We start from the raw sequence: 18,523 nt of genomic DNA, 5'->3' as shown, positions 1-18,523 counted from the left end.
CGCCGCCGCCCGCGGACTACATTTCCCGGCGTGCCCCGCGGCCCCGGCGCGCTGCGGGCTCGGCGCGATGGAGGCGCCGGTGCAGCGGCACCGAGCGCGGTACAAGAGCCCGGGCGGGCCGCCCTGGAGGGAGACGTACCGCAGGGTGAGCGGGGAGCCGGCTGGGAGGGGGGACATGGGCTTCCTTTTCCTTTGGACCCCAGTTTGGCCCTCCCGGAGCCGCTTGCTGGGGCGGGTGAACCCTCTAGCTCCTCCGGGCCGTGGCCGGCCCCGCTGTCTCCCCCCGGGGCCTCCCCCCGTGTCTCCCCTCAGGGATTCCCGGTTCTCTGGTACCTCCTCCGCCGTGTCTCACCCCCCGGGTCCCGCCCGAGCCGGCGCTGACGGCCCCGGGCGCTCTCCCCTCTCCGCAGCGCTGCATGGAGCGGCTGAGGAGCAGCCGGGCCAAGCTGCTGGACCGGTACCGCCAGGCCGGGGACGGGGCCTGTGGGGCGGCCCCGGGCGCGCTGCTGGTGCAGGAGGTGATGGAGCAGGAGTGGCAGGAGCTGCGGGACAGGCTGCCCGGCCTCCGCGGAGATCAGCCCATGCAGCAGGTCAGTGCTGGTCCCCACCATCAACACCACCCGTGCGATACACGAGTGCCAAATACATCTCCCTGCGGGTCTCGCTTCCAGTGAGAAGCTGATAAAACTCAGGAGCTTCAGGGTTTACTGGTTCTATAGCTCAGGCAGGGTGTTGAGCTGTGAAAGTACCTTTAGGCATGAGTGGGGAAATTCCTTATTTCCTTCACGAACAGCTTATGGATCACAGCAGAGGGTTGGGTTCCTCATCTGTGCTTTTTATAGCTGGCCTGTCACTTCCCTTCTCTGAGTATAGGAATGAAACCTGAATGTCTTAAAAAGCAAGTTCTTGGACAGGCTGTGCTTGGATCAGTTCTGGCTGGCTCTGCACTTGTGTTGCAGTACAGGTTGCTTCCCACAGTGCATGGGTTTGCAAATATTGTGATTTACTAGACAGGAGAATAAGAGTGAATTTATATTGCTCAGTCGGGTGCTGGAAGTGAGAAAGTGGCTGGAATGGGAGGATCACTCACTGATTCACCTTTCAGATGCTGGAGGACCCTGATGAGCTGGCAGTGCTGGAAGAGATCCAACAAGAACTGATCTTGCAAGGTAAGATCTTTACACATCTTCTGACTCCTGTTTGATGGGTAACATTCCTGACTTCCTAGTAATGCAGAACAGCTGAGGCTGCACAACTTGATTCTTACAAACCACGTGATACAGGGGAAGAGTGTCCTTAGAAATCTCAGTGTTGAGGCTTTAATGTATTGAGACATCACAGTTTAAAGAGTTTAAGTGGCATTCTAAGGTCTGTGAGAGAGGCTAGAGAAACAGGACTGAAACAGGAACAGGACTTTATAAATCAATTCAGAATGTTTCTAAAGTGCTGATCAGAAAGTAGAAAGGCTCATGAGAGAGCAGCTGAGCCATAGAAAAAACTGGGTTAGCAGGAATGACTTCACCAAGTGCAGAAACCTGCCTGAAAGGAATAAAAGTTCTTAGAAACTCGTATCCAGCCCAGCCTGCACCTGCCCAGCAGCTTTGCTGTGCTGCCCAGGCGAGCCCTGAGGGTGTTTTGCTGTGCTGTTGCAGAGCAGTCGGTTATCGAGGAGTATGAGCGGAGCCTGCGCTTCGATGAGGAATGTCTCAACGCCATGCTCGACAGCCTGGATGCCACTGACAGGGTCATCTGCCCAGTATGTAGGAAGTAAGAAAGCCCTTGCCATTGGAATCAGATTCTCCACTTTCCTACAGCAGTCTGGGCTTAGAAATGTGCAGAGAGAAGCTGCTGTTCATTTCAACAAAATAAAAAAGCCTCAGCAGTGATCTAAATCTAATGAGGGGGGAGTGGTTGGGAGGGTTTGGGTTATTTTTTTTTTTTGCTAAAATCTTCCCTTGTTCTGGGTGTCAGGATGTTCATTGTTTGCTCTTCCCAGGAATAACCTGACTGTGAAGGCTCACTTGGTTTGTTGCCAGTGTGGGTTGTACATCAGCACACAGGTAAGCTGCACTGTGACATGTTGTGTGTGGCATCTCTGCTGCTGCAGAGGCAGCTTTGACAGGAACTGTAGCTGACTTTTAATCAATTGTTCCCAGAACATGACAGAAGGGAAGCTTCGGTCACTGCTGGAAAGCACTTTGACAGAGCACAGTCAGAGGTGCCTGCACAGCCCTGAGTTCACAGTCACCAGTGGCATGGAGGAGGAAGCCAGTCTGCTCATGAGCTGCTCGGTGAGCTTAAATGTCAGGTTCCTGGAAAGGATCACTGCTTGGATCCATATCTCAGTTACATGGGCAGAAACTACAAGTCTGTTGATCCCTGGGGTGTGTGTGGCTGTTTTTTCTCAAAATTCCTTGAAAATGGCTTTACCTTTGACCACCAGCAACTGCTGAAGTTCCAAAGTGCACATCTGTAACTGCTGGATTAGGGAATCTTTCAAGGACCTGCCAAATTTAGTGCCCTAACTTTAGCCAACACCTTCTAAGCCTTGTGTGCACCATCTGTTCAGATAAGTGGTTTGTGAAGAAAAGTTTTAAAAATAACTTGTTTAAGCCTCCTCAAAAACTTCATCCAGGTGTCTTGGAGAATGTGCAGCAGCTCTCTGGATCAAGCTAGAGCTGCTGCTTGCTTTGCTATTTAAAACCAGTGTGAGGAGTGTCAGGGGCAGAGCATTTCAGATAGAGCCATGGACTTAAATTGGAAAAGACCCTTAAGTTTGAGAGATAACAAAGAGCCATCCCCCCAGCACTGCTAAGGCCATAAGTAACCAATGTCACACATGTACATGTCTTTTGTATCTCTCCAGGGATGGTGACTCCACTACCCTGAGCAGTCTCTGCCACTGCTCAACAACTCTTTTGTGAATTTTTTTCCCCAATTGTTTTTCCTATTCAAATAGTTTTGAACTTGATACATTAACACAGCTTCTCTGTTCAACCTTTTCTGTGAAGGTCTGTGACTCCTGGATGATTCTCCTCTAAGGTGACTCAACTGCTGCTTTACTTCTGGAAGATTTCAATACTAAACTTCACCCAGAGCTGCTATGACTCTTGTGTACATACTTCTAACTGCTGTGTCAGAAAGACACTTCAAAAGGCAGTGGTATTGCCTTGACCTGCACTTTTTTAATCACACAGGACATTTTGAAATAAATATATTTCATTTATTTTGGCCTTGGTGTTGTCTTTAACACTGTATCAGTGATCTCACAGCTTATGTTGGACTTCAGCTTTCTCTTTAAGTGAACTTTAAATAAATAAACTAACTTAAATAAAATTAAAGCTTTCAAACAATAATTTGAGGCACCAGTTTAAGCAGAAATACTCAACCATCAGCAACCATCACTGCCACAACTATTCTGTGAGCAGCTCTGGCAAAGACAAACTCTGCCATCACTTTCATGGCAGCTCTAGTACAGCAGGAAGAGAAACCACCCTTTTCAGTGATATGTTGAACAGTTTTTATTCTTCACATTCACTCTTAATTGTACAAAAACCCCTGTGCAGGGTGAGGCAATTCTGGCCTGTAGCATCAGAGAACTTGACTGGGGCTGCACCATCACTGCACATCCCCAGATCCAAGTGGGAATCCTCCTTCTCCCATTCTCCACCTTCCACATTACTTACTCTGTATCCACTGTGAAGATATATTTGGGTATTGCTGGATGAAGCAGCACTGTGGAATACCCACACTTGAGGGTAAGTTGCCTAGCCTGACCTACTGACATTTGACAAAACTTTTAAGGTCTTCAAGGAATTTAATGTACTCCTGGTGCTCCAGGGCAGTGCTGAGCTCTATTAACTCGTCAGCAAAGGTGTTGTCCACTCCTCTGTCAGCCAGGAAATCCATCAAGTGATCGTAGAGAGCCTGGAGCAAGGAACAGAAACTTAGTGGAACACACCTGGGTAGGGGGTGCATTAAGGTGTCACCTGGCACTTCCTCCCAGGAAAATAAGGCCCAGCTCCCACAGGAGGGGCAGGCCTGACCTTGGGTGGAACATCTGGATGGAAAAGGCCATGGAACATGTAATAAAACCCTAAACCAAACAGCACAAAGGAGCTGCACACCCTGGAGATGATCCTCAGATTGTGGGAGTCATCAGAAGTCTGTCAGGGATGACACAAGGCAAACTCTGCCTGTCCTCTAGCCAGGGGTGAACTGGCACTTTGGAAAGGTATCTGATGTACAAGTTTGTTTGAAAGGCTTAAATGATACTGTCATGAACATTGCTTTTTCCTTTTCATACACATTTTTAATTAATTTAATGTCTTAAGATGGGGGAAGAAAGAATAATCAGCACACTAAGCAAGTTTACCATGAGTGCTTCTCAAGGGGATAGATACACTCTAGGACTTCTACTTTCAGTTTTAAACATGACAGCCTCAAACTAAAAATTGTACCTTTTGAAATCCTGGCATTGAGAACATAAGAACACAGATTCTTGTGCATATTTTGAGTGTTACAACTGTAACAGACCTGGGAAACCAGGACACAATGTACTTTATCAGATATCATACACAGATGCCTTTATCTATGCATGGTGTCTGATGAGCCACATTGTTAAACACACAGATCAAAAGATGTTTAACAAGTGTCAAAGCATTTCCAGAGTGTGATTCCTGGCTGGGAAATCCGCCTATAAAACCTGGAAAGGAAGAAGTTCCAGCTGTCTGTCCTGATTCCTGGTAATGCCATCAGCAGTGCATGACCCTGGGCCCAGGAAATACCTTCTGTCTGCAGCAGAACCACCAGCTCAGGGGCAGTCCCTGTCTCAGACATCCAGACAGGTTTAATTCCCAACCCAGGAGCAGAGGGACAGCTGAGTGCCCTCTGTGGCCTTTAGGAGCACCTACCCAGTCAAGGGAATCCGTGTTGAGGGTGTAGTTGGTGTCCTTCCAGTCGGCCTCTCCAGTGGGCTGGAAGCTGACCTCCCGAATTGTGAAAATATCACTTTCTTCCTCTCCTTCATGTCCAATCTGAGGCAGGAAAACAAATGCAAGACATGCAATTAGCTCCAATTAGTGGGAACACTCAGCCAGCTCATCCCCAGGCTGGGAATACCCCAGGAAGAGCCCCAAGGCCAGACAAGCTGTGCCTCTCCTCTCAAGGTGTGCCTTGTAAGTGAGGATGAGCACAGACATGCACAGAACACAGAAAATCCACTAAGCTTGTGCTGCCAAAAGGGACCTGATGTACATTAGCAGTCTGAATTTTAAAAATATATAAAAACCTCTTCTGTGTGGTTCTAAATATGTCTTCCTGTGTCTGTCTCACCTCTGTCAGCCAGGAGTGGCTGTTAAACATCTCCAAACATTTACAAAATAAACCACAAATACCAGTGTGAGCAAAAGCTCTCAATTTTATTTCCCCCCCTCCTTTTTTTTAATCCCTACTTCTCTACTGTAATTCAATAAACAGCCCAGCTGATCAGAAACACTAGGGCAGGATATGAGGAATGCCATAAACATTTCCTCCCCACTGTTCTTGCAAACATAAAGCAAGAAAACATAAAGCTTTTTTGGTTTTTTTTTGGTTGGGTTGTTTTTTGTGATTAAGAAAAATAAAGAAATAAGGGGAGAGTGGATATTGTGCAGATTCAGAAAAGCAAGAGGTTACAAAGAGCAGTTAAATCCAACAGGGGCACAGTGATACTCACCTCATCTTCAGGGAAATGGCAGTCAAGCACAAGGGTCTGTTTTGTATCATCTTTTATTACTTCCACAACAAAGTTTGGAGTTGATGTAAGTTCAGGCTAAATAAGAGAAGAGTTGCATCAGCACTGGAATCTGAGGAGGAGCCAAAGCAATCACAGCACAGCCCAGCCAGCACTGGGTATTCCCTGACACCTTCCACTATCCCAGGCTGCTCCAAGCCCCATCCAACCTCATCTTGGACACTTTCAGGGATGGGGCAGCTTTCCTGTGCCAGGGCCTCCCCACCCTCACAGGGAACAATCTCTCACAATACCTAATTTAGCCCCACACCCTGTCAGTTAAAAGCCAAACCCCCTTAACCTGTTGCTCCATTCCCTTGTACAAAGTGTCCCGCTCTCCTGTAGACCCTTTTCGTACTGGAAGGTGCTAGAAAGTCTCAGAATTCCTCCAATTTCTCCTCCTAGAGCCCTCCCACCTGCTCTGCTTTCTGCAGCAGAGAGGAAGGTCACAGCCAGCCCTGGAAAATCTGCATTTTGTGACTTAATGCTCCCAAATATCAGGGAGATAAATATAAATATCAGGGAGAAAAAGCCTCAACACTTGAGGAAAAGGCTTCCAACTTCCCAAAGACAAGATTCCAACTTTTCATCTGTATCCCCAACATTAAATGCACATCAGGGCTCAGTTACCTCCTGCTCATCAGGTTTCTGCTGCTCCTGTGTGTCTTCTTCAGCCGAGGGTGGAATGCTGTTATTGATGTTGAATGTAACCGTTATCCTGCAAAAGAAACAGGAACAATTCTTTTGAACACACACAAAAAATGCCCATCAGATTGGGTCTTTTAAGCCCTCATTCCGAATTCACACAGCGTGAACAAAACCAGGTAAAAGACAGACCTGAGGGAAGCTTCCCCCTCCAAGTGCTCTCACTTTTTAAAGTTTTACTGAACTGTTATTTTTAAAAACAGGAAGAAACTTTGTAACACAAAACACAGTAACAAACTGGTGTGAAAAAAGCTCCTTTGGCCCAAAGTGATAACATAGAGAGCCTTTGCAGCCTGCAGTTTGGGGCAGGAGCACATGGAGAAGCCTGGACACTGTGACCCACCTGCCCTCAGCTGCTGGGGACCCTTCCCAGACCCCACTTACTTTTCCCCCGCGATTTTCCGCACCAGCTTGGCCTCCGTGCCGTGGACCTCCAGCTCCCAGCCCCCAGAGACCTTGGGCAGGGACTTGTGCTTCTGGATCTTCTTCTCCTCCTTGATCTCATCAGTCAGGAACTGCGCAAAGGCTTTGTCTCCTGGTGGGGAGAGAAAATGGGGTTAGGGAAAGGGAGGGTTGTGGAGAGGGGGGGAATTAAGGAAAGGGGGGTTGAGCTCAGGGGAAGGAGAGGGAAGGGAAAGGGATGTTGGAAAACAGGGGTTCAGGGAAAGGATAATTAGGGAAAGGGGGAGCTAGGAAAAGGGGGGATTAGGGAAAGGGGGAGTAAGGAAAGAGGAGAGTAAAACGGGGGTAAGAAAAGTGGGGGTTAAGGAAAAGGGGGGTGGGCTTAAGGGAAGGACGGGTAGGAAAAGGGTTTGGGAAAAAATGGTGGTTTGAGGAAAAAAAGGCTTAAGGAAAGGGGGGTTGGGGAAAAGGGAGTTGTGAAAAAGTTGATTAGGGAAGGTGGAGTAGGGAGAGGAGGTAGAGAAGGGGGTGTAGAGGAAAAGAGGGTTTAGGTAATGACGGAATTCAGGCAAATAGGTGGTTTAGGGAAAACGGAGATTAGGAAAAGGTGGAGTTGCCTTAGGAAAAGAGGGGGGAACATGGAAAGCCCCCTCCCGCCCCACGTGCTTCCCGGGACGGAGTGAGGCGTGCGGCGCACGTGTCCGCCCCGCTGCGGCCCCGCTCACCCTCGGTGTGCAGACCGCCGCAGCCGCAGGACACGCGCCCGGCCGAGCCCCGCCGCGGCCGCAGCAGCGCCGTCCGCCCCGCGCCGCCGCCCAGCTGCCACAGCGAGCGCGCCAGGGCGGGCGCGGCGGCGGGCGGCGGCAGCAGAGCGCGGGGGGACGCGGAGCTGAGCGGCCGGCGCGGAGCGGGGCGCGGAGGGCGCAGCGCGGCGGCGGCCGCGGCGCGCAGGGAGCGGGCGAGGAGCATCGTGCGGGAGCGAGCGGCGAGCAGGACGGCCCGCCCCGGAACCGCGCTCCGCTTCCGGCCCCGGCGGGCCCCGCGCGGGACACGGCGCCGCCGGTTCGAGTCCCCGCCCCGCTGAAACCGCGAGTTCGAGCCCCGGCCCCGCTGTAACCGCGAGTTCGAGCCCCGGTCCTGGCAGGACGGAGTGTGCCAAGGAGTGTCTGGCTCCTGGGATCCCTGACAATGGAATGGGCAGGATGGAAGGAGCAGCCGTACAGGTCGCTCCTCGGGTAAAGGCACAAAGAGGAATTAGGAATTAGTCCCAATTAAGACTGCCAGTGTCCAGGCCAGAGCATGGCGGTCTCCTCAGAAAAAGACAAAATGAATGTTTGGGGTTTTTTTTGCTCCGTGAGCAATGTGTATTTTATAGGAAAGACTGACAAAGGCAGTATTTCCTGGCACCAAGCCTTCCCTTTGTCCAAAAGCTGGCACTAGTGCCCACTGCTGAGGAGAAGCACAAAAGGTCCATTTGCTATTCACTGCAAAGCATCTGTACCACCCCATCAAATTGATACCAACCCATCAAAGGACCAGAATTTTAACTCCCAATTCCCTGCAGGCGTCTGAGCACTGCACATGTAAATGGCAGAGTCCATTCTGGACAAGAAGCAGGGATTCAGTGTGTTACCTTCACAGCTTTAAGCTCAGACTGCTGGCAATGAACACACTCCTATGAGAATAATAAACACCAGGACTGGTCCTGGACTGTCCCACGATCATTTGTTCTGTGCCTCACAAAAAAACAAGCAGGATTCGGGTTTTCACCACCACTTCTTTATTCTGGAAAAAAGCATATAAATCCAATCTAAATAAATACCCATCCCCTTCCTTAAGCACACTTAAATGATCCTGCCTATAGAAAACAGGTTTATACATTAAAACTTTAAAAAAAATAAATCTTTCAAGGCAAAGCTGAGCCAGCTGGTCCCACATCCAGGGGTCAGTTCTTGGCCGTCCGGAGCTTCCTGCGGAAGTAGTCGGGCGCGGCCTCGTGCAGCCACTCCGCGTCCACCACGCACAGGTCGCGCATGTAGCACTTGTTGGTGCGCAGCAGCCCGTTGTACACCACACAGGCCGGCCTGCACTGGAACAGCACCGAGGAGGGGTGGATGGCCACCACCTGCTGCGAGTCCACGGTGCCGTAGGAGCCGTCGGGCCGCAGCTCGGCCGCGTTCATGAACAGGCTGTGGGCCAGGCAGCGCCGGACGCTCGCGGTGTCCCCGCGGGAGGACTCGAGCGGCATCGACAGCTGGGAGAGATGAGAGTGAGCAAGAATGACCTGAAGCCCTGTTTCACTGGGCTCTCTTCAGAAATCCTGGGGGATTTCCTGTGTCAGAATGCTGGGGGATCACTGGGAATTCAGCTCGAGCGGATGCTGGCCTCACCCAGAGCCAACAAAATGGATCATCACTCTCCTGCTGGAAGTGAGCTTAAGGCCAACCAGCACTCACAAATGATAGCCCAGAGGGGGCTCCCATGTCACCACAGACTGCCAGGGGTTCAGTGGCAGCTCCCACGCTGTGTCCAGCAGGAACAGCGCTGAGGGGAAGCTGCAGCCACACCGAATGCCTGACTCCATGAAGAAGCCAGCCAGCACGGGCTGCCGAGGCTGACAGCACTCCGTGGCACACACAGCAGAGTCCCACCTGCATCAGAGCAGGAAAAACCCTTAGGAAAACCTGTTTTCTCCCTGAGAAGTCTGCTCAGAGGTTCCCAATTCTCCTTGACCCACTAAGTCCTGTGGCTTTAAGATTTTGGGATGCAGCTGCACAGTCAGGAATTTTAGCCAGCTATTTACAGGAGACTGTAAACAACCCCACGTTTTCTCACTCCTGGGACTTGGTGCACAGTAACATCAGTTTGGGGATAAACAGGAAAATACCAACATGTGAAACAGAGAAATAGAATATGGAAGGAAGTTACCTTTACACAAATGTCCCTGAGCTGAGCTCTGACTTCTGCCATCAGCTTCATGTTCCTGCCGTTAATAAAGTTCTCTCTGCACCATCCCTGCAGCAGAGACACCAGGAGTTAGAAGAGGCTATTTCTTCACCCCAGGAGCATGACAGCCTTTGGATACCATGAAAAGCAGAATCCCCCCTACAATCTGCCTCAGAGAAAAGGTGCTGACCCTTTTCCTGCCCGTATTTCTACTCCCCTTTACTCCCCTCTGTCTAGATTCCCCTCCCACAGTGCTCAAAACCAGCATGTGGTGGTTCTTTCCCCACTCAGAGCTTCTCTGCAAGGCCACCAAGAGCTGCAGAACAGCACTTGCTATCCCACAGGTGGTGAAAACAAATCAGGTAAGAATGACAGGTGCTGCAAGGAATGGGGTGCATGAGTCCACAGATGCACAAATCAATGAGAGGTGTTGATAGAGTAGGATAAATCCAAATCTCCTTTTAAATATGCTCAGTGTTTTTCCAATGAATCCTGTCACAGAGCATATCCAGATATTTATCATCAAGTCTTAACACACTGCCTTCTGTTTCCAGCTGGAACCAGGGATGGAAGAGCCCTGGCTGTGATTACAGAACAGGTCCCACAAAGCTTTGCCAGAGCTTTCTGTAGGAACCTTTGTAGGAACTTTCCTCTGATTCCTCAGATGTAAAGGATGAGCCCTCTTTTCTCTCTGCTTTGGAGGATGCAGGAGTCGCTCTGCTCTGTGCCAAAAACTCCTCACCCCATGAGCTCAGACAGCACTGGCAGCCTCAGACCATCTCACCTTGTGCCCGCTGACGTTCTTGTAGGCCCTGTACACGTTGAGCAGGGTCAGATGATCGCCCTCACTGGAGATGAATTTCCTCCTGACAGCCTGCACCTCATCCCGCTGGGCAGGGGGGTTGTGGAGGACACTGTCCACTGATAACAGTGACACGATGGTCAGGATCTCCTCTGCACAGTGGAACTTGGGGGACAGGAGGATGGCCTGCACAGACACAACAAAACTCATTTTTGGTCGACCAAACCCACTTCAACCAGGCAGATCTTTCTGTTCCCTGGCAGACCAAACATTGCTTGGGACAATCGCATAAACATCTGGGCCTAGTAACAGCTGTAAATCCTCCAGTGGGCTCACCAAGCACCTTTAACAGCAACTGCCAGGCTCCTTCCTGAGACTTACCAGTGCCTAATCAGTACAAACACAGAGACTGAGACCAACTACAGCAACAGACATTTCATGGACCTGCTAAACAATCCTGAACATTGTAAGCAAATTTGCCTTGCTCACCTTCAGAGGTTCCAGAGGAAAGGAATTATCTTTTAAAAATCTTTCCTGAATTTAACAACAAATGACAAGCAATCCAGCAAAAGGGCTGTAAATTCTGTACATTAATGTACAGCAAATATACCAGTACAGCTGCTAACACCCCAAATTTCACACCTTGTTTAAGGAGTTTGAAACAGAAACAGCAATGGTACAGAGGTGAATATATGAGATTGAAAATGTTTATTTTTCTGCAGTTTTTACCTTGGAGAATTTTGGATCCAGTGGAAAGGCTGCCATTTTCCTTCCCAGGGGGGTCAGGACAAGCTGACCTTCCTTTTGGGTCACAGCCCCCAGCAGGTCCAGCTGATCAATTGCTGCTTGAATAGCATCTGCCAAAACAAGGACACTGGGCTGTGAGGCCTCCTGCCTCCCACTGAGGGATGTAAAGGATCAGCTGGCTCCATCACTGCCTCCCTCCCCTGGCCAGAGGGACAAGCACTTTCCATTTAGAGAAATCAGGGTCCCAAAATGTGGTTTATCCTCCTCTATCCAGAAGAATGAGCACTTCTCCCCCATTTACTCTGGCTTCCTTTGGCAGTCAGGGCACACCTTCACACTGTGTTGTTATGACTCAAGACTGCTCCCTGCTCTTTTTCCCCATGGCTGCCTTTGTAGCCACTTACCAGGAGATGGTTTGGACATGAAGTCAAAGGTGAGCACATTGGGAATTTTCAGGGCTAGGAGCTGAAGCACCACACTGGCCAGGTTACACCTGCACAGGCAGAAAAAACAACTGAGATAGTTCCTTTATTTTATTCTTTTTTTACAGAAGCTGAGACAGAGTCTCAGGCCTGTGCTGCAGCTTGACAGAGACTAGTCTGATGCTGCTGCTCAAGCCTTACTTCCTCAACCAGGAAGAGGCAAGTCCAAGATCTGGAGGACAGTCAGGAGAGCTATTGCCTCATGTGTTTGGAGACTCAGTGCAACTGTCCACCCTGAGCAAACCTCTCCCAGTTTTTCTGTTTAGTCCCCACACTTCCATTTTTCTCAAGTCATCCCATCAGCCCCCAGATCCAGTTTTGCTGCTCAGTTCTTCCCACAGCTCCAGCTGTAAAAGAGGTGTGGCAAGGAGTGTGATGGCTCTGTCCCCACCTCTGTATCTCAGGTGTTGTCATTTCATCAAACTTCTCAAAGTCCTCCTCTGTGTAGAGCCGGTAGCAGATGCCGCTCTCCTGTCTCCCTGCTCTCCCTGTGCGCTGCCAAGCCTGGGCCTTGGACACCTGCTGCACTGCCAGCACTTCCAGCCCAGTTTCTGGGAATGGAAAAGCATCACCTCAGTCAGTGCCTGTGCAAGGCACAGCTTTGGAAAACACAGAGGATTAACAGTGAGAATTCCCAGGGTTTAACATTCAAATACAGCTCAGTGCTCACTTGGTTCAGCACCATGAAACACAATGAACTATCCCATGCTGTGTCCATGAAGAGAAGATTCACATTTGACAGATTTTTACCCCCCTCATGGCTGATACTCAAAAAACCCCACAAAAACACCACCAAACCCCACACCCCAACCTGAGACATTAATTTAAACAGCACGGAGGGTGTCTGAAATCCTCTTTCAGTGGGGCTTATGGCCTCCAGTAACTTCTACAAACCCAAACTCAATCTTGGCCCTGTTCCTCAGAATTCCTCACCAGGGCTGTACTTCTTGGCTTTGACCATGCCTGTGTCCACAACGAATTTTATCCCCGCAATGGTGATGGAGGTTTCTGCGATGTTGGTGGAGAGGATCACTTTGCGACAGCCCTGGGAGGAAGGACAAATCAAAGTAAGGCTACCTCAGAGCAGCTGCAACACAGAAATTCTGCTGCTTTGGGCCAGTGTGGGCCAAGCCCTGCCCCACATTGTGAGCACAAACTGTGTTTGCTGTGCCAGCTCTCAGAATTTAAGGTAATCTCCAGTTTCTAATCAGCTTCTAAAACATGTGCCTGCATTTGCAGCAAAATACACCACCACAACAGCTGTTCTCAATGTATCTTTCAACAGTTTTGGTTTCATTTCTGGCACAACATTTGTGTTCTTATTTATCTGCTGAGTAAGTACAAAAGAGCCTGAGGAAGCACAAATTCCTTTTATTATGGCCCTGACAACCATTCTCAGGTTTCTCAGTACTTCCCCCATTAGCTGCTGCAGCTTTTTTGTGATATGGACAAAAAATCCCAATGAAATGGGGGAAATTTAAATTCCTGTGCCCTTTTCACTCCCTCTAATCCCTCCTTCTTTTTGTGCTCCCATGTGACTTACTGGATGCATCAGTTCAAACCATCACAGGTTGCAGTGTCTTTTATCACACTGGAACCACTCAGCCTAAAGCAAATGGAGACTATTGCTTACTACCAGTACAGACTGATTTAGCCCCTGAACGTCCAAGTGTTTCTTCCCAAGACTCATGGAAGCAAACAGGTAACAGGTATTGTTCACCCATCCTCACCTCTGGGGTAGGTTTAAAGGCACGGAGTTGTTGGCAATGGGGCAGAGAAGCATAAAGGGGCAGCACTGTCATCCGTGGGCAGCCCTCGGGGAGATGCTGGGCAACATCTCGACAGGTTTTGGTCATTGCTTCAATTTCTTCCTGACCAGTCAGGAACACCAGGATGTCCTGGCACGCAGGGGCTTCCTGGAGGCAGAGGAAAAAGCAAGTTAGGAAGGTTTGGATAGAAAAGGAGAACTGAGGTGGCTAACTGAGTGTTAAAAGGATGGAGGAATTGCTGTGTCCTCAAATAACTGTCCAGGCCAGGCAGAGGGAGCCAGCAAGCAGCCAGGTACAGAGAACTCAGGTGAGAGGAACATTCAGGTTTTAGGCATGAGCTGACATTGCAGAGCTTTGCTCAGCAGTATCCCTTCAGCTCCAGCCTGGACATACAGGTCCCAAATCCCAACAGCAGCAGCAACTTCAAAGCACTAAATGCAGTTTAAAGAACCAACACAACAATCCAAGTGTTTGGCAGTCAAACAGCCCAGCACAGAACGCCAACCCCTGGCCCCAGAGGGACACAAACCTGAAGAGAGCCTCATACCTGGTGGATCTGGAAGATGGACACCAATGCTGCCTGCAGGTAGTCACTCTGCTGCTCCTTGGTGTAAAAGATCTCAATGGGATGCTGCCGGCCTTCCAGATAGATGACAGGAGCTCCATTGAAATACTGGGAGAACTGGTCAACATCCATCGTGGCTGACATGACAATCACCTTCAGGGGGAGCACAGGATGGGTCAGCACTGCAGCTGGACACCACCGAGTCAGGACCAGCCAAAAGTCACCTTCTGGATCCTGAGAACCACGCTCAGAACAGCTCACAGGCTTTGGGACAGAAGACAGTGACTTTCCCCTTGTTAAAGTCATCAGCTTTTTAACACAAGCAGAAAATGCTGTGACAGAAGGAGCTGGTGTGTGGAACAAGACCACGCAAGGCCCCTGCCAGGCCCCTCCAGCAAAGCCAATGTGCTTTCACACAAATTCCTGACATGTCCACCCATCCCACGTGTAGTGCCCTACCTGGGAATGAGCATGTCCCAGAGCTGTGCCATCAGCCAGAGCTCCTGCACCTGGAGTGCCAACACCTGAGCAGGGCCAAAACCTCCCCAGCATTCTGTCTAGTCTAGAGCTCACACCCAAGGGACTTTTGTGGAAAAAAGCTATCATGGCAGTGACCAGATATCTTGTTCAGAGGTGTTATATCAGGCCCACACATTGTAAATCAAACACCCTTAACTATTCAGATTTAAAGTGAGTTTTTAGGAACAGAAAAATGGTCAAGGCTGAAATTCCAAACACTTTGGAAGGCCCCAGGAATGCTCAGAGCACTCAGAGCCCAGCCCCACCCTGCCCTTCGCTGCCATCCCAGATGAACACACTTTCAGGGGCCGCAGGCCTCGTTCCTTTCGCTTCTTTTGCGCAGCTTTGACCACTCCAAAGAGCACATCAGTGTGGATGGTCCTCTCGTGGGCCTCGTCCAGGATGACCACGCTGTACTTGTGCAGCAGAGGGTCCCCGATGGCCTCTCGGAGCAGCATTCCGTCCGTCAGGAACCGGATCCTGGTCTCGGCGCACGAACAATCATCGAAGCGCACGGTGTAGCCAACCTGGGGAAGGGATCACACATGGATTACAGGCACAAAGACTGGCATTTCTCATCCTGCCTCAAGGAAGGGCTACAAAGCTCCTGGTCACTGCACTGGACAGAGCCAACCAGAAGCCTGTGGAAGCTCTGGAAAGCAGAGCAATTTATCTGCTGTGAGCAGTTCTTCTTCCAAATCTAGCAAATGATACTCCCAACATCTCTAGTCTTCTAGATGTTCATCTAACTAGATGTTCTCTAGTTAGGCTTCTTCCTAACTAAAAGTTCATCACAAATGCCCCCCAAGTCTCCCTCCCTCTCACAGCTAGAAAAGATTCCACACTCTCCAAGGATTTTATGCAGGGGAAGTCTTTCTCCTCTGCTTTTCTCCCCCAGACCTGCACAAATTCAGGATTCTGCTCTCCTTGACAGTGATTTCTGGTACAGGGAGCACAATAGTTTTTGTTTTATTCATGAATCAGTATTTTTTCAAATGGAACAACAAAGATAATTATCAAGAAGTACAATACCACAGAGACACACCATGCCCACCCTGTCATGGGGCAGGTAAAGAGACATTTTACTCCATTCATTTAATTACAGAATCATAGAATATCCTGAGCTGGAAGGGATCATCTAGTCCAGCTCCTGGCCCTGTATAGACACCCCAACAATCCCAGTCTGGGCATCCCTGGGAGCGCTGTCCAAACACTCCTGGAGCTCTGGCAGCCTCAGGGCCGTGCCCATTCCCTGGGGAGCCTGGGCAGTGCCAGCACCTCTGGGGGAAGAACCTTTCCCTGATCTCCAGCCTAGACCTCTCCTGACACAGCTCCAGCTGTTCCCTCAGGTCCTGTCCCTGGTCACAGAGAGCAGAAATTGGAGCTGCTCCTCGGGAGGAAGCTGCAGACCTTGTTGACCAATTTGACCAAATTCTCCACTTCTCCAGCTGAACAGACCAAATGATCTCAGCCCCTCCTGACCCTTCATCATCTTCATATCGCTCCTTTGAGCACTCTCATACAGCTTTTACATCCTTGTTATATTGTGGCACCCAAAACTAATTATAAAATTAATAATTAAATTAAAGAATGATTATCCTACCCATTGAAGCCTTCCAGGGCCCCATCCCCAGTGCAGAGTTAAGCTGTACATCAACCTACCAGCCTCCCCAGCTCCGTCCTCTTCTCCTCGGCGACTCTGGCAGCCAGGGTGACAGCTGCCACCCTGCGGGGCTGGGTCACAGCGATGATGCCAGGGTGGCCAATCCCCACTTCATACAGGTACTGAGGGAGCTGAGTGGTCTTCCCTGAGCCTGTTTCTCCTAAGGAATATCAAGGGAATAGGGTTTCCAACCCCGCACTTTTATAGCATTGTCAAACTCGGTTTTTTATGTTAACGTTTAGCCCTGTTTGAGGATGGGGAAGCTGAAGATGGGGAGAGTCCCACCACAAAGGGGTGGCAGGGCAGAGACACCACCCCAATGCTCTCCTCTTGCTGATGGGTTGCTCCTCTGCAGAGCTCTCTCCACCCAGATGCTCTCCAGTCACATTCTGGTTTAGAAATGTACTCAAGCCTCTCTGGAGGTGAAGTGTCTGTGGTGTGACACTGATAGGAATGACATACAAAGCGTTTTTCATTTAGTTACAACAAATGCTGAGTCTTTAGACTACAAGATGGGAAGTTATATATCTTTAGCTCCTGAAAGCCCGACACAAAAAGCTTTTTAGTTCGTACTCACAGAAAGCATAATAATATCAGTGGAAAACCCCTGAAAATGTAAGTAAGTGAGGAGAGTCTTCAGAAGAAGATAGTTTTGCCATCTGGCTTTGACTGAACTCCAGGCAGACAGCGAAAGGAGAGGGAAATACTTTTGCCTTCTCCATAAAAACGAAGTCCCCCGCTGCCAAAGCACAAGTCATTATACCCCTTGTTCATCACACTTCAGATTTACACCCAAACCGTTTCTGAGCAGCTTTTCCCAGCCCAGGCCACTCCATGGGACACCGCCCTGCCCGGCACTCACCGATGAGCACGGCGGTGTCGAGGCGGCGGAGCCGGGCCAGCAGCGGGCCGCGGGCTCCGGAGATGGGCAGGGAGCGGCGCTGCACGTGTGCGGGAGGCACGGCGCTCTGGGGCTGCGTGCCGGGGGCCACTGCCTTGAACCGCTTGGCCGGAGGCCCCTCGCTGTCCTGAGCCATCGCCCCTCGCCCTCCGGTCCCGTCCCGTCCTGTCCCGTCCCGCCGGGGCTGTCCCGGGGCTCCGGCCGCGCTCCACAGGCTCCCTGGCGCAGCAATGACGTCACAGCGCGACATTGCGCAGAGCACCCTGGGAGTTGTAGTCTCGATGTCGCCACCATTTGCACCGCTCCCTGCTCCGAGCCCCTCGGGGCCGGGGACCCTCGGAAAAATCCCGGACCACAAACCGCAGCCAAATGCAAGCAAGGAGGGCACAGAGCCGACTGCAGGCAGGGTCGGGACACGTTCCCGTTCAGGACTTGTCCCAGTAACAAGCTAAGGAGGGGCTCTCAAACACTGAACTAAAAAAAACCAAAAACACAAAAATAAGGTTTTGATCTAATTCCCGCCTCATAAGCTATGCTAAAGCAACATTGTCCAAAACACTTTCACTCTTGTTCTCTAGCAGTACTGGAAGTCTGCTCCAGAAACAATCAAAACTGCCCCAAAAAACAAGCTGAAAAACCTGTAAAACCCCCCAAAGCTCCCCTAAGTTTTCATAACCTTTAACAGATAAAAATACAGATACAAATCACCTCACAGATTTTATCAGAATCTAACATACTGCTTGTGGACAAAGAATTTCCCTTGAGATACCCACATATTTCTCTCCTGGATTATAAATTACAAATATTAAAACCTGTGGTGAGTTTTTGAAAACATAATCTGACACTGTCATGCGTGAGCCCATCCTCTAAAATGTAGAATGAAGATGCAGCTTTAACTCGTTTCATCTATTATGATATATTTTATCTACTATGATATAATCAATAAACCCCTACCCAATACTTTCTATGGCAATTTAAGAACTGACCATGATGAGCTGAACTGAGCTCCAAGCTCCTGTGGCTCCTCAGATGTATTCATAATCAATTTAGCTTTAAGCTAAATCCCACTCAGTCTCATTAGCCTGTGCTGGACACAACAAACTTCATCCACAGACTGTGGATTTCACATCCTGAGCAGACAATGCTGCATCCTGCAGTTCTGAGACACTCGTGTGAAAAGCTTCAGTTTTCTCTGTCTCTTCAAGGACTTGCTTTTTCCAGCTCCTGCTTTTCCACCTGCTGCTTCAAG

General features: G+C 49.9%; 3 protein-coding genes across 4 annotated transcripts; 1 reads left to right on the top strand and 2 right to left on the bottom strand.

Moving 5' to 3' along the window:
• Positions 1–19: 19 nt before the first annotated feature.
• On the top strand, positions 20–3,226 carry RPAIN (RPA interacting protein). Its single transcript, XM_086859099.1, has 7 exons — positions 20–145; positions 411–590; positions 1,106–1,169; positions 1,653–1,767; positions 1,997–2,060; positions 2,157–2,291; positions 3,012–3,226. The coding sequence occupies exons 1-7, from the start codon at positions 68–70 to the stop codon at positions 3,039–3,041; spliced, it is 666 nt and encodes a 221-aa protein (XP_086715225.1). The 5' UTR covers positions 20–67; the 3' UTR covers positions 3,042–3,226.
• Positions 3,227–3,506: 280 nt separating this feature from the next.
• Positions 3,507–7,878, bottom strand: C1QBP (complement C1q binding protein). The gene is made up of 6 exons (XM_086859098.1): positions 7,606–7,878; positions 6,863–7,013; positions 6,404–6,491; positions 5,717–5,812; positions 4,914–5,036; positions 3,507–3,927 (listed from the first exon to the last, which is right to left on the bottom strand). The coding sequence occupies exons 1-6, from the start codon at positions 7,847–7,849 to the stop codon at positions 3,778–3,780; spliced, it is 852 nt and encodes a 283-aa protein (XP_086715224.1). The 5' UTR covers positions 7,850–7,878; the 3' UTR covers positions 3,507–3,777.
• A 420-nt stretch (positions 7,879–8,298) lies between these two features.
• Positions 8,299–18,453, bottom strand: DHX33 (DEAH-box helicase 33). 2 transcript variants are annotated; one of them, XM_023939113.2, is made up of 13 exons: positions 18,261–18,453; positions 17,236–17,748; positions 16,373–16,533; positions 15,010–15,237; positions 14,174–14,344; positions 13,588–13,773; positions 12,791–12,902; positions 12,249–12,408; positions 11,780–11,868; positions 11,358–11,485; positions 10,611–10,814; positions 9,809–9,895; positions 8,644–9,134 (listed from the first exon to the last, which is right to left on the bottom strand). In XM_023939113.2, exons 2-13 carry the CDS (start codon positions 17,522–17,524, stop codon positions 8,826–8,828), a joined length of 2,124 nt encoding a protein of 707 aa, XP_023794881.2. In that variant the 5' UTR covers positions 17,525–17,748; positions 18,261–18,453; the 3' UTR covers positions 8,644–8,825. The 2 variants fall into 2 exon arrangements, with proteins under 2 accessions (XP_023794882.2, XP_023794881.2); XM_023939114.2 differs by lacking the exon at positions 18,261–18,453 and having other exon boundaries at positions 8,299–8,665.
• Positions 18,454–18,523: the final 70 nt, after the last annotated feature.

The sequence above is a fragment of the Cyanistes caeruleus genome, chromosome 21, assembly GCF_971803275.1.
Source record: "Cyanistes caeruleus chromosome 21, bCyaCae1.hap1.1, whole genome shotgun sequence".
In the NCBI taxonomy this organism is placed as follows: domain Eukaryota; kingdom Metazoa; phylum Chordata; class Aves; order Passeriformes; family Paridae; genus Cyanistes; species Cyanistes caeruleus.
This window is presented reverse-complemented; position numbering and strand designations above follow the sequence as displayed.

Bases quoted from the DNA above. Each gene is read 5' to 3' on its own strand.
- RPAIN (XM_086859099.1), top strand. From the start codon at position 68: ATGGAGGCGCCGGTGCAGCGGCACCGAGCGCGGTACAAGAGCCCGGGC. The intron at 146-410 runs GTGAGCGGGGAG...CCCTCTCCGCAG, and splicing joins GGAGGGAGACGTACCGCAGG to CGCTGCATGGAGCGGCTGAG. The intron at 1,170-1,652 runs GTAAGATCTTTA...GTGCTGTTGCAG, and splicing joins ACAAGAACTGATCTTGCAAG to AGCAGTCGGTTATCGAGGAG.
- C1QBP (XM_086859098.1), bottom strand. From the start codon at position 7,849: ATGCTCCTCGCCCGCTCCCTGCGCGCCGCGGCCGCCGCCGCGCTGCGC. The intron at 5,037-5,716 runs GTGAGTATCACT...TTCCTGCCTCAG, and splicing joins GCCATTTCCCTGAAGATGAG to ATTGGACATGAAGGAGAGGA. The intron at 3,928-4,913 runs GTAGGTGCTCCT...TCCTTGCTCCAG, and splicing joins ACACGGATTCCCTTGACTGG to GCTCTCTACGATCACTTGAT.
- DHX33 (XM_023939113.2), bottom strand. From the start codon at position 17,524: ATGTCGCGCTGTGACGTCATTGCTGCGCCAGGGAGCCTGTGGAGCGCG. The intron at 12,903-13,587 runs GTGAGGATGGGT...CCTTCCTCCCAG, and splicing joins CCTTTAAACCTACCCCAGAG to GGCTGTCGCAAAGTGATCCT. The intron at 11,486-11,779 runs GTAAGTGGCTAC...TTGTTTTGGCAG, and splicing joins CATGTCCAAACCATCTCCTG to ATGCTATTCAAGCAGCAATT.